At 51.5% G+C, this 13914-nt stretch overlaps 1 protein-coding gene across 1 annotated transcript; it reads left to right on the plus strand.

The window, feature by feature from the left end:
* The first annotated feature begins 1449 nt into the window (after positions 1–1449).
* Positions 1450–10486, plus strand: LOC128847048 (duodenase-1-like). The gene is made up of 5 exons (XM_054046376.1): positions 1450–1550; positions 3298–3442; positions 5286–5421; positions 5821–6075; positions 9413–10486. Exons 1-5 carry the CDS (start codon positions 1499–1501, stop codon positions 9557–9559), a joined length of 735 nt encoding a protein of 244 aa, XP_053902351.1. The 5' UTR covers positions 1450–1498; the 3' UTR covers positions 9560–10486.
* The last annotated feature ends 3428 nt before the right edge of the window (positions 10487–13914 follow it).

Raw genomic sequence — 13914 nt, forward strand, 5'->3', positions numbered from 1 at the left:
CACTAAAGATACATTTTTTGCACTCTCATCTAGATTTTTTTCCACCAAACTGTGGAGCAGTGAGCGACGAGCACGGCGAGTGATTTCACCAGGACATTGCAACAATGGAGAAACGCTATCAGGGCAAATGGAGCCCATCAATGCTTGCAGACTATTGCTGGACAGTGACAAGAGATGCTCCATTTAATGAATACAAGAGACAAGCCAAGAAGCACCGAGTAGACACTGAATAGGACTAAACTATGTACATAATAGTTTTTTGCCTTTTGTTTCATAATACATTTTATTTATATAACCCTTTTGCTGATTTTTAAAGTCTTACATAAACAGGACAGGTGAAATATTATCATGTAAAGCAACCATAAACACATGAAAAGACCTAGGTTTACAATTTATGATTAAAACTCTACTATCTACACAATATACATAGACATAAAATGTAAAAACTTAAATATCTTAGAAACAGTAGCCAATCAGTTGTTTTAATTGTTATATTTGAATTCAGCACATCAAAATACATAATCAATAGCACATTTTATCTCTGAAGCAGACGACTTCTCAAAAATTGTAGACCAGTGTTATACAGACAAACAATAGGGAAGTAGAGACTACAGTGATAGAACAATACAGAAATGAGGATTGTACACCCCAACTATCAAACTACGTTTTCTTTAAATCTTTTAGGCTCTTTCCTTTCTCTGGAGTGATAGATCGGATCACCTTTCTAACAGCCCCAGATTGCCTTATTTCAATGTGACTAGTTTGGAATGTGAGGATGTGACCGTTCACTTCCCAGTTTATGGCTGCCTCTGCTACTTAGCCGAAGGTCTTGCTTAGCCTAAGAACAGGGCCTCAGACTGTCCCAGTGAGAAAAGGCCCTTACACCGGCAGACAGTGATTTTGATTCTTTCTTTTATACCTCTATAACTAGCTAAGTGATAAGAATACACCTACATTCTTGCTCCCCAGAGCAGGGGGGTTTCTCCATCTCCGTGTTGTGTCAGACCCAGCCTGGCTGCCTTGCTGGGAGAGGCAGTCACAGAACTCCAGTGACCAGGCTCAGTCCGGGGGAGCTGGGTGAGGTTCTCCGGCCGGGGTCACTCAGGAGGGCAGACGGGTCGGTTGAACGGACCCTGCTGGCCTGAACATCTGGGGATCCAGGTATCCAGGGGCAGAACAGACATGGGGGGATTCTGCCATCTGCAGCTGGGAGGCCTCAGCACTGGCCATGTCCGCAGCTGGGGGCAGGGAGGGCACCAGTGCAGGAAGGAAACTTCCCCCTCCCTCCCCGGGATGCGGGAGCAGATGTGGCTCAAGGTTTCCTCCCAGGGAATCCCCACCCCTGACACATCGCTGATGGGAAATTTCTTGGTAGCCGGCTACGTGACCCTGCACTTCCCGAGTCACCTCTTCCCAGCCTCCCCTCCCCGCTGCCCGCTGTATGTAAACCCCGGGGGCTGAGACAGAGCCACCAGCCCCAGCTCCTGGATGTGCACCAATGATGCTGCTGCTGCTCCTGCTCTCCACGGTCTTTATCCCACTTCATAATGGTGAGTAGAGCCGAGCGACTGGTTATTTCCCGGCCCCGGGGGACTCACACTGGGAGTGGGGCTGAGCGAGTCACAGAGTTTTTGGTTCAGGGGCCGAACCGTAAAAACTGGGAAAAAGCTGGGTCCCTCCCCAAATTAGTTTGTTTCTTTTTTCTCGCAGATGCAGAAACCCTAAAAAGACATTGTTTCAAAACAAATAGGGGGAGGGGGGATTGTTTGCTTTGTGGTGTCTCCTTCAACCTGAAGCATTTTTTTTTTTATTTTTGGTTTCATTATGGGACCTGTTCAGGTGTTTTTCACCCTTATTTTTAATTAGCTGAGTTTTGAACTGAAATGCCATTTTGAAACAAAAATGGATTGCTTTTGTTTTTACTTTTTCATTTGCTTTCAACTCAAAACAATTTTGGGGGGTACTTTTTCATTTGATTTCAGGTCGCTTTAGAGGGGGTTTAATCACTTTTAACAACATTAGTTTAAAAGAAGCCAATTTGCTCCATTTCTAAAGGAAGCACCATTTCAAACAGAAATTCAAGATGTTTCATTCCCCATTGCTCATAACAAAACTTTTCTACTGTTTCCTGGAAAAAAATAATCATTCCTTTGTAGCCAAAACAATCCACTGAATTCTACCTGAATTCACAGGTACTTTTTTTAAAGCAAATTTGCCAATTCCTTATAAATTTTTGCCCGGCTCTAGTGGTGAGAACGGGGAGATTGGGGCTGTGGGCAGCGCAACCCACACCAAGGGCAGGGGGATAGAATTAGCCATCGGGCTCAGTCAGGTGTCAGGAGAGGTGACAATGAGGCCGAGGGGAGATAGGGAATTCCTGACCTAGTTCTCTGAGAGGGGAGATGGCTAGGGGGTGGCCCCACCGCCAGAAGATGGATGGGCGTATATGGGATAAAGAATGGATGGAAGGATGGACAGGTCCATGTGGGAATAGGTAGATGTTCAGTGGGTACGTGTATGTATGGGATTTACCAGGCTGGTTGGGGAGAGGGGGTGACTTAGGGGCAGGCTGGGCTGGGGGGGGCCTAAGGGGCTGATCCAGGCCAAGAGGGGGCTGAGCTAAGGGATGAGGATCTGGGTTGCATTGGGCTCTTAGCAGGGCCGGTGCAACCCATTAGACGACCTAGGCGGTTGCCTAGGGCACTAGCATTTGCGGGGCGGCGTTTTCTTCGGCGGCGGCCGGATCTTTGGCCGCCCCAGTCCTCGTCGGCATTTCGGCAGAGGGGGCTGGGGCATGGGGGCGCAGGGAGGGCTGCCTGCAGCAAGTAAGGGGGGGCGGCATACAGGGGAACCGCTCCCCGCCCCAGCTCACCTCTGCTCCGCCTCCTCCCCTGAGCACACCGCCCCGCTCTGCTTCCCTCCCTCCCAGGCTTGCGGTGCCAAACAGCTGATTGGTGCCGCAAGCCTGGGAGGTGGGAGAAGTGGAGCAGGGATGGTGTGCTCAGGGAGGAGGCGGAGCAGAGGTGAGCTGGGGCAGGGAGCTGCCACACGGCTCCCTGGGCCGGGGGGAGCTGCCGCAGAGGGGGGGGGCTACCGTAGGGGGGCGCCTCCAGGTGGGGGGGTGGAGAGCTGCCACGGGGGGGCACCCTAGGGTGGGGGGATGGAGAGCTGCCACGGGGCTCGGGGGGGGAGCACAAGGTGGAAGTTTCGCCTAGGGCGTGAAACATCCTTGCACCCACCCTGGCTCTTAGTCCCACTCCCCAGCTCCCTTTTGAACCCCTCCCTGTCTCCCTGCAGCTCGGGTCATCGGGGGCCAGGAACCCCCACTTGGCTCCAGACCCTACATGGCCTATGTGCAAATCGGGTCAACGGGAAGCTGTGGAGGGTTCCTGATCCAGGAGGATGTGGTGGTGACGGCAGCTCATTGTAACTGCAACCTGGGGTAAGAAATGCACCACCCCCCACACCTGAGCCAGACAGCCCCCCACCCTGGGGCTGGATCAGGGCTGGTGCTCCTGGAGGAGAAAGGCCCCTTGTCCCATTTCCCACTCCCTGAGCCAGCCAGTCTCCATCTCTGGGACGGGATTGGAGCTGGCAATATGTTGCCCCAAAGACTAAAAGCGTTTATGGGATGTGAAAATTATGAATATCACTAGGTGCTTGCTAGATTTTAAAGCCCAAACCCACCAAACTAGACCTGCCCCACAGGGCAAACATCCCAGCTGATAAACGCAACAGAGGGTCCTGTGGCACCTTTAAGACTAACAGAAGTATTGGAGCATAAGCTTTCATGGGTGAATGCCCACTTCATCAGATGCAAGTCACACACGAAAGCTTATGCTCCAATACTTCTGTTAGTCTCAAAGGTGCCACAGGACCCTCTGTTGCATTTTACAGATTCAGACTAACACGGCTACCCCTCTGATACTTGATCCCATCTGATGATTTTAGTCAGTTCAATAAGGACAACCCCTGTCACTGAGTTACTTCACTCAGTTGAAACCTAGCGTCTTTTCAAGCTTTTCCCTTGGCCATCGCTTCTCAAACCCAGACACTTGGCTGCTCTTAACCAATCAAGAAACCCTCCCATTGCCTTTGGGTATCTGAGCCCTACTGAAGAGAACAAAAGTAGGCAATGGACATAGATCAGCGCTGGAGCTCAGCTGTTGTACCAGAGACTGATCCAATCCCCAGGATTTCCTACGACATTCATTTTCGATCATCAGCCATCAGTTCTTTCATGTTTGTAGCATGTTTCTTGGGGTCAAAAGAGGAACACCCAGACAGAGATTAAAAAAGATGAGGAGATTCAATCTCTGCCATGAAGTCTCACCACTTTTTCTCATGTCCTGCTAACCCTGGAGGAGGGAAAGGCCTGTCCAGAGGGGCTGGGCCAAGCATCCTGGTTCCCTTCTGCACTTCAACATCTTCTCTGATGGACTCAGCAGCCACTTATGTCCCACATTGTGATCTCTGTCCCCAGGGTCATTTCACAGGCAGATCTGGGCTTCCTGCTACTGCTGTCCATATCCAGTAGATGGCACCGGTGCATAACAAACTCTTTGATCATTTCTTATTTGCATGTTTCATTCATTCCAGCGACCTTATTTCTGTGTCGGCCCAGCCTAGGCATCTGGGATTTCCCCGCTTTAAACAAATTCTTTTAATATTTCAAAGTTGCGCCCAGGTTAGGGCCTTACACTTTCCCAAATAATTCCTTTGGATCTACAGCAGATCTTTTAAAAAAATCCAATCTTGATTAAAAATTGCCAGTGTTGAAGAATCCACAATTAACTTTGGTAAGTGGTTCCAACATTAGTTAAAGTTCCTGCTAAAAACTCATACCACAAAACAATCACTGAAAAATAAATCAAACAGAATCCTTTATATTCCCTCTGAATTTGAAACTAATTGAGCTTGAGTTTCTCAGTATATGGTGTGTTTTCCAATCTTTTGATCATTCTTGTGGCTCTTCTCTGACCCCTCTCCAATTTATCAACATCTTTCTTGAACTGTGCAGACAAGAACTAGACAATGGGTCACCCTGCATAAGAGAACAGTCCATTGCTCAGTCTTTTGGTTCTCTTTAGCCAACCAGAATGGAGAAGGAGGAAGTCCATCCACATGTAGGTGCATAAGATGGTCTTTGTTACTCAGTCACACAACTGAAAAAATCTGCACAGGCCAGGATCTGGACTGATGTCCCTTCTGGAGGGTCTGTGATGGCCCCACCCCACTATCCAATGGGCACTAATGCCCACATATTTTCCCCTTGGCTTTTCCAGAAACATCTATGTCTACCTGGGAGTCCAGGACTTCATGAAGCCGGGACAGAACTGGCAACGGATCCGGGCCCGTCGCTGGATCCAGCACCCCGACTTCAACAATGAGAACTTTCACAATGACATCATGCTGCTCAAGGTACTGCCCCCATCCCATCACTTGCCCCCAGTGACCTCACACTGCTAGGGTACCACCCCCATCCCATCACCGAGCTCCCAGTGACTTTGCACTGCTGCAGATACTGCCCCCATTCCATCATCTCAGCCCCAGTGACCTCACACTGTTGTAGGTATCACCCTCATCCCATTGCCCTGCTCCCAGTGACCTCACAGTGCTACAGGTACCACCCCCATCCCATCACCCCACCCCCAGTGACCTCACACCGCTGCAGGTACTGCCCCCATCCCATCACCTGCCCCCAGTGACCCCACACTCACTTCCCGGACTTACATCCATGCTTTGGACAGGTGGTGCTGCCCCTTGCCACCTCCGATAACTGTGCTGATCTGGGTCCATTCTCTCTCCTTCCCATGGCAGCTGTGGCACAGTGTGGAGCTGAACGAATGGGTGGGGCTTGTCCCCCTGCCGGAGGCTGATCACCTCGTCAGCCCAGGCTCCGAGTGCAGCGTGGCCGGGTGGGGTCGGACCGGACTGAACACCACCACTGACAAGCTGCAGGAGGCAGAGCAGGAGGTGGTGTCGGATGGCCTGTGCAGAGAGCGGTACCGTCATTATGACCCTATCACCATGCTCTGCGCCGGCAGCCCCCACACCAAGAAATCAGCCTTCCAGGTAAATATCTCCCTGCCCAAAGCCACTGGGGGTACAGGAAGCTGCTCCAGAGGAAGGAGCCGATAGAAACCACCATGGATATGCCCCTCCCATGCTCCATTGCCACAAGACGGGAGCCCATTGTGCACCATGGGAGATGCATCCCAGCTGGGGAGCCCAGCACATAGGATAACTGCAGAGTGGTATCTTCAGTGTTACTGCCCTTGTGCAAAGTGCTGGTGGAAACGGGCTGAAATTTAACATGGGCTCATGCACATAGTGACAAGAAAAAAGAATTTCTTCTCTGAGCCAGGGGATCATCATCTGGAAGTGTCAGATGGGGAGGGAGAAATGGGTGTGTCAGCCAATCACAAGATGACCATGGGCCACCATCGGGATGTGGCCAGAAGAAAGGCCCATGTGGTCCTGGGATGAAGCAGCCCAGGTGTCTCCAGTAGAGAGGGGGGGTTTAATGCCAGCAGAGAAGGTTCTGGGCATTACTCAGCTGGAATCCGGTGCAGACTTCTGGGCAGCCCTGTCCCAGAAAGAGGAATCTCAGCTGGAGCAGGTGTTGAGAAGGGGTGATGGGGACGATCAGGGGAATGGAAAGCCGCTCTGATGAGAAAGGAATAAAATACCTGGGCTAGCTTAGCATAGAACACAGGCTGAGAGGGGTCTGATTGCTCTATAAATACATCAGGAGGGGGGAACATCAGGGAGGGAGATGAGCTGTTGAAGCTAAAGGACTAATCAAATGGGGATAAAAGTGGCAGGGATCAATGAGGCTGGAGACGAGGACGTTTCTAACCATCAGAGGGAGGAGGTTCTGGAACAACATCCAACAGGAGCATGGGGGGGGAGAACAACCTAACAAAGATAAAGACAGAGCTTGATAAGTTTATGGATGGGATGATATGACAGGGCTGCCTGTAATAGCAGAAATTGGACTTTATGACTCAGTAGGGCCCTTCCAGTCCTGTGTTCTCATAAGAGCATGAGGCACCTGAAATACAACTCCCATGATTACACATAGTTAGGCCTTGAGTTTTAACAAAATGTTCCAGGAAAAGTGTTGATGGAAAAAGGGAAACCCCCTCCCCCTTCCCTACCACATGTTCTGACCATCTCTACTCTTCACCTTCATTGGAGGATCTACTGGTTAACTCAACCCTGAGGCTATCCAACAGATAGGACCCTGGGTGAAATCCTGACCCCATACATGTGGATGGGAGCTTTGCTGATGATGTCCATAGGACCAGGTTGGCATTGGAGCTGAGGGAGAATCAGCATTCCCGTCTAACAGGAAATGGCAACATTCCAATCTTAGTTTTCTAAGAAAAGTTGAGATGTCAACATTTTTGGCAGAATGGAAATTGCAAAAGCAGGTTTGACTCAGAAATTTCAAAATGTTTCATTGAAACATTTTCAATCAAAATGAAACATGGTGAGATGTGAACAGATTTAAATGTTTCCTTCCATGTGAACAAACTGGAGATAGTCCTTTGGAGAGAAACAAGAACAAAAAAATATGATCAGAGATTTAGAAAACCTTATGTAGGAGGAAAGACTAAAAGAATTGGGCATGTTTAGGCAGAGAAGATGAGGCTGAAGGGGCTGCAGTTCCTTATCAGGCCTCTATTTTCCCTTATGTAGCCCCTGCCTGCACTACATCTCCCACAATGCACTTTGACATGTGATTCCCATGATGCCCCAAACAGCTCAGTCAGAAGCAAATCCGAGTTGCATTATGGGAGATGTACTGCTCCAGGGAGCCAAGTCCTTAGGAGAGAATGAAGACCTGAAGGACAACTCCCATAAACCAATCTGACCAGACGTCCCGATTTTATCGGGACCATCCCGATATTTCCTTGTTTGTCCCGCGCCCCGACCGACGTGCGGTCGGGACAACCGGACAAACAAGGAAATGCCCCGGAGCCTAGAGCCCGGAAGTGCTCGCACCCCCCCCACCCCGACTCCGCCCCCTCCTCCCCTGATTGGCTCCCTCCCCGAATCCCCGCCTCTTCCCCGGGCTCACCATTCCTCCCCCCTCCGCAAGCGCTGGAGGGAGGCCCGGGAGACTCAGGGGAAGCGCGGGGCCAGGGTGAGTAAGAGTCCGGCCTGGCCCCGAGCAGGCAGGACTCAGTTGGGAGGTAGGGCGAGGAGGGGGCGGCCCGCGGGGCCAGGCGGCGGCTGTTCTCCCCCCCTGGGCAGCGGGACTCGGGAGCAGCCGCTGCTGCAGCTCCCACTGCTGCGGGGGAGGAAGCGGCCATGGCGCTCCGCGGCTGCGGCGCCTCCGAACCCCCCGAGCCGGGGCCTGCTGCGGGGACCCAGCAGCGCGTACGCTGGGCCCAGCCCCTGGCCAGTCGCGTCTGGGCTGCTGCCCAGCTGGTGCTATCCCGCGGCGGCCCCGGGGCGGCGGCATCGGCAGCCCAGCCCCGTTCGTTCCCCTGCGGGACCCGAGTGGGACGGGGGGGCTGGGGCCTGCTGCCCCCGCTCCGGGGCCGCCGCGGGATAGCACCAGCTGGGCAGCAGCCCAGACGCGACTGGCCAGGGGCTGGGCCCAGCGTACGCGCTGCTGGGTCCCTGCAGCAGGCCCCGGCTCGGGGAGTTCGGGGGCGCCAGAGCCGCAACCGCGGAGCGCCATGGCCGCTTCCTCCCCCGCGGCAGTGGGAGCTGCAGCAGCGGCTGCTCCCGAGTCCCGCTGCCCGGGGGGGGAGAACAGCCGCCGCCTGGCCCCGCGGGCCGCCCCCCTCCTCGTCCTACCGCCCGACTGAGTCCTGCCTGCACTCGGGGCCAGGCCAGGCTCTCACCCTGGCCCCGCGCTTCCCCTGAGTCTCCCGGGGCCTCCCTCCAGCGCTTGTGGAGGAAGGTGTTTTTTTTTTTTTGGCCCCGCCCCCCGCCACAACCCCCGCCACGTCACCCCCCCCCCCCGCGTCCCGATATTTGTCTTTGGTGATCTGGTCACCCTAAAACAATGCATGGTTAGGAGAAAAGCAGTTTAACATCTTTTGAACTGATTCCAAATTAAATGTTTCAGGACATTTTAAAAAAGTAAAATATTCTGATTCAGGTGGAACTGACCCAAAATGAAGTATTTCCTTTCAATTTTCCTAAAGCAAAAATTGAAAATTGATTGTTTTCTGTGGAAAATTTCAATTTTGTAGAAACTGCTTTTTCTACATTCTGTGCAGCTCTAGATTTCTCTCTCTGCCGACCCATTTCCAGGCTGGTTCTGTTTGGCAGGAGGGGCTCATCCTTCAGCTGCAGAGAACACCTGTCCCACATGAAATCTGAGATCTCCAGAGAACAGGCCGGGCTGAGTTATGTCAGTCACTGACATTATTCTCCTTATTGGCAGGGCGATTCCGGCGGGCCCCTGGTGTGCGACGGGATGGTCCAGGGCATCATCTCCAATGGAGATCCAGATGGGCGACCCCCCAGCGTATACACGAGAATCTCCAAATTCATTCCCTGGATCAACGAAACTCTGCAGAAGCTGAGTTAAAGGAGACACCACCCTTTAAAGGGCCAATTTGGCCATACTGGGCAATGTGCCTGTGTGGAATCCCCAGGTGCTTTAGATCAGAGTATTTCTTTCTAGTGATAGAGAAATTCTTCGAGTGGCTCAGTCCTGAAATCCTTTTGTGGCTAGAAATACCCCATCGATGTTTGAAATTTTGTTATATTGTCTCCCCAAGTGTCTAGTCAATGTTTGGGACCCTACGCGTGTTCCGGTTGGGAGCAGAAATTGACAATGGAGTCTGGTATTTCCTGTGATGTGATCTAATTTACAAGGAACATCCAAAGTCCTGTTTCCCTGAACACAGTCAGAATCAAACAGCAGCAGACAGCAACTCTGTTCTGTGTACAGAGCCTGCCTTTCCAGCCAAGACTGTGTGCCCAAAATGGTGCTCTTAGCTTTTTCTCAGGGTCTGTCATAACTATAAAGGGAAGGGCAACAGCTCTCCTGTGTACAATACTATAAAATCCCTCCTGGCCAGAGACTCCAAAATCCTTTTACCTGTAAAGGGTTAAGAAGCTCAGGTAACCTGGCTGACACCTGACCCAAAGGACCAATAAGGGGACAAGATACTTTCAAATCTTGGTGGGGGGAAGGAAGGCTTTTGTTTGTGCTTTTTGTTTTGGTGGTTGTTCGCTCTTGGGACTAAGAGGGACCAGACATTTGCTAGGGTGTTTACCTCTGTTTGCTGTAACTTTGAACCTAAGGCTAGAGAGGGGTCCTCTGGGCTCTTTAAGTTTGATTACCCTGTAGAGTTATTTTCCATCCTGATTTTACAGAGATGATTTTTACCTTTTCCTTTAATTAAAAGCCTTCTTTTTAAGAACCTGATTGATTTCCCCTGTTTTTTAGATCCAAGGGGGTTGGATCTTGATCCACCAGGAGTTGGTGGGAGAGAGGAGGGGGGGGTGGTTAATTTCTCCTTGTTTTAAGATCCAATCTGTATTCACCAGGGAATTGGTGAAAAGTCTCTCAAGGCTACCCAGGGAAGGGAATTAGCACATTTGGGAGTGGTGGCAGCGGACCAGATCTAAACTGGTAGTTAAGCTTAGAAGTTTTCATGCAGGCCCCCACATCTGTACCCTAAAGTTCAGAGTGGAGAAGGAGCCTTGACAGGGCCGCATTCCTGTGTTTCCAGGTTGTGTCTGCCTGGCTTTTACTTTGCGTCTTACTCGCTTCTGTCCCCAGAGCTCTCTGTTTATGTTGTGTCTGTCTGATCCACATGCCCCTTTACCCCAGAACAATATTCGGCGATGACCTTTCCTCCTGAGTCGTTAGAATTCCCACATGTGCACAGGGTTTTACATCAGCCTAGGGGATTCTGGACCAAGGGTAGGATTTTCTCTGTTGAATTCTATAGGACCTCTACACATGCTGAACATTTTTATACCTAATCCATTCCTTGCGGGTTTTCCACCATCAAAATTCCTAGCTGCAGCGTGTCTCTGGCTGGCTTAAAAACATTCTTTCCCCCAACCGAAGAGCAGGAACGGAGCCATGTGGCTTTGGTGGCCAACCTATGACCACAAAGCGTGGCTAGTCAAATTAAACAGCCCATGACAATAGCACATTGAAATGATTGTGTGAAAAAAATTGAAATTTCAATGATTTTGTTTCACACATTTTGAGCCAGACCCAAATTTGTTTGTTTTCAGTATTTTCTTTTCTTTTTCCCTCTCCCACCCCACAAGTATTTAATTATTTATTATTTATTATTGTGATACTGACCGGAGGTTGGAAAAACCCAAAGGAAGGGAACCCAGAACGCATCGCTGAGATACATTGGGGAAAAAGAAAGAATTGTCTATTTCCAAATATTTGGAAAATATTGAAAACGGATGCTTGTTTGAAAAACAAATGGCACTTGAAGGGAAAAAAGCCATTTTTCTAAATAAAAAATGTTTTCTCTGAACAATTTGTGCTGCCTTTTCCATCACTGGCCTGTAGACTGGGCACTGCATGTGTGGATGGTACAGGGTTGTGGGAGAATAATGGGGCGGTGGGCAGGATTCAGGTGCTGGGCTGAGCCATAAACAAAATTGGTGCTAAACAAAAACATCGAGGCCCAGATCCCCAGAGGTGTTTGGGTGCCTAACTCCCATTGAAATCACCAGGAGCCTGAATAACTTTGGGGATCTGGGCTCCTAGCTCTTCCCTCCAGGAGATCTCAAAGCGCTTTACAAAGGGTGTTCAGGATCATTAGCCCCAAATGGGCAAACTGAGGCACAGAAAGGGGCCGGGACTTGCTGAAGGTCATGCAACAGCAAAGCCAGGAACAGAACACAGGGATCCTGAGGGGCAGGCCTTTGCTCTGGCTACGTGGCCACACAGCTTCCCGTCTGACAACAGCTCAGTCAGGCCGTCCCATGCACCATGCCCCCACAGCCCATCAACCACACTGTTTGTTGATTTCAATTCCCATCTTGTGTTCTCTGGAATCAGTACAGATCTGATACAAACTTCTCCAGCTCTGAATTCCCGCCTGACCCATGTCGTCTGGGGCAGGCGCTAGGTCCACCAGGGCAGGGGAGGTCTCAGGTTACAGGGTGTGAGGATGTAATATCTGCAGGGCTGGAATTATTCCCACCCACAAATCCAGTGGCTGTGGAGCAAACACAGACAGTATAGATCTGTGTGTCTCCACACTCTCCTCATAGAATCATAGAATATCAGGGTTGGAAGGGACCTCAGGAGGTCATCTAGTCCAATCCCTTGCTCAAAGCAGGACCAATCCCCAACTAAATCATCCCAGCCAGGACTTTGTCAAGCCTGACCTTAAAAACCTCTAAGGAAGGAGATTCCACCACCTCCCTAGGTAACCCAGTCCAGTGCTTCACCACCCTCCTAGTGAAATAGTGTTTCCTAATATCCAACTTAGACTCCCCCCCCACAACCTGAGACCATTGCTTCTTGTCCCTCCATCTGGCTCTCTCTGTCTGGGGTGGGGATGGCCAGCGCTCCCCAGTACCGGGAGATGCCGTGTTGTTGATCCCTGTCTGGCTAAAGGCCAGATTTGTCTGAGCCAGAGGCATGAGACAGATTCCCAGAGCTTCCCTCAGACACCTTGGGTCCCTCCACCCTGACCCGCTGCAATAAGAGAGCCACGTTCCTTTAACAGACTCGTCCATTACAAGGCTGGAAGGGACCACGGTGCTCGTCCTGCCTGACCCCTGTGTAGCCCCGGCCCTGGGACGGCCCTGAGCTAATCCCGGCTAGAACTAGAGCAGAACTGTTAGAGCAACCTCCCGGTTTGAGATACACGTCACCAGGGATGGAGAATCCAGCCCAGCCCTTGCCAGCAGCGTCTCTGAGCCTGACACTGGCCCAGCCACCAAAGGGATTTGAATGGCCAATTCCCAGCCAACATCATTCAGATCTCCTGGCTGGGCGTTCTGGCCCGCACTGTATGTGGGGTGGGGGCAGAGGAGATGGTCTGATGGTCTCTGCTGGCCGTCACCTCTCCAGCTCTACGAACAGCTCAGCATTGATGTGACAGAAACCTTCCACCTTCACAGTGTTTCCGTCTCTGTATTCAGGGCAATTCCTGTTAAACAGAGTCTGTCTCCGGCCATGTAACAAACACCGTGGGGTTCTCCCACCGCTTGGGAGGGGAGACCCCAACCGCTGACAATTACACTGTGGGTTATTGCACTGCTATGTCCCATTGACCCCAGCTGGGATCTAGCCCATTGACTCCAATGGAACTACGGCCGATTGCCCCATCTGGGATCTGGCCCCATTGACCCCAATGGAGCTATATCCCATTGACCCCAGCTGGGATCTGGCCCCATTGACCCCAATGGAGCTATGTCCCATTGACCCCAGCTGGGATCTGGCCCCATTGACCCCAATGGAGCTATATCCCATTGACCCCAGCTGGGATCTGGCCCCATTGACCCCAATGGAGCTATATCCCATTGACCCCAGCTGGTATCTGGCCCCATTGACCCCAATGGAGCTATATCCCATTGACCCCAGCTGGGATCTGGCCCCATTGACCCCAATGGAGCTATATCCCATTGACCCCAGCTGGGATCTGGCCCCATTGACCCCAATGGAGCTATGTCCCATTGACCCCAGCTGGGATCTGGCCCCATTGACCCCAATGGAGCTATATCCCATTGACCCCAGCTGGGATCTGGCCCCATTGACCCCAATGGAGCTATATCCCATTGACCCCAGCTGGTATCTGGCCCCATTGACCCCAATGGATCTATGTCCCATTGACCCCAGCTGGTATCTGGCCCCATTGACCCCAATGGAGCTATGTCCCATTGACCCCAGCTGGGATCTGGCCCCATTGACCCCAATGGAGCTATATCCCATTGACCCCAGCTGGG

Source organism: Malaclemys terrapin, chromosome 12 (genome assembly GCF_027887155.1).
Source record: "Malaclemys terrapin pileata isolate rMalTer1 chromosome 12, rMalTer1.hap1, whole genome shotgun sequence".
Lineage (NCBI taxonomy): Eukaryota > Metazoa > Chordata > Testudines > Emydidae > Malaclemys > Malaclemys terrapin.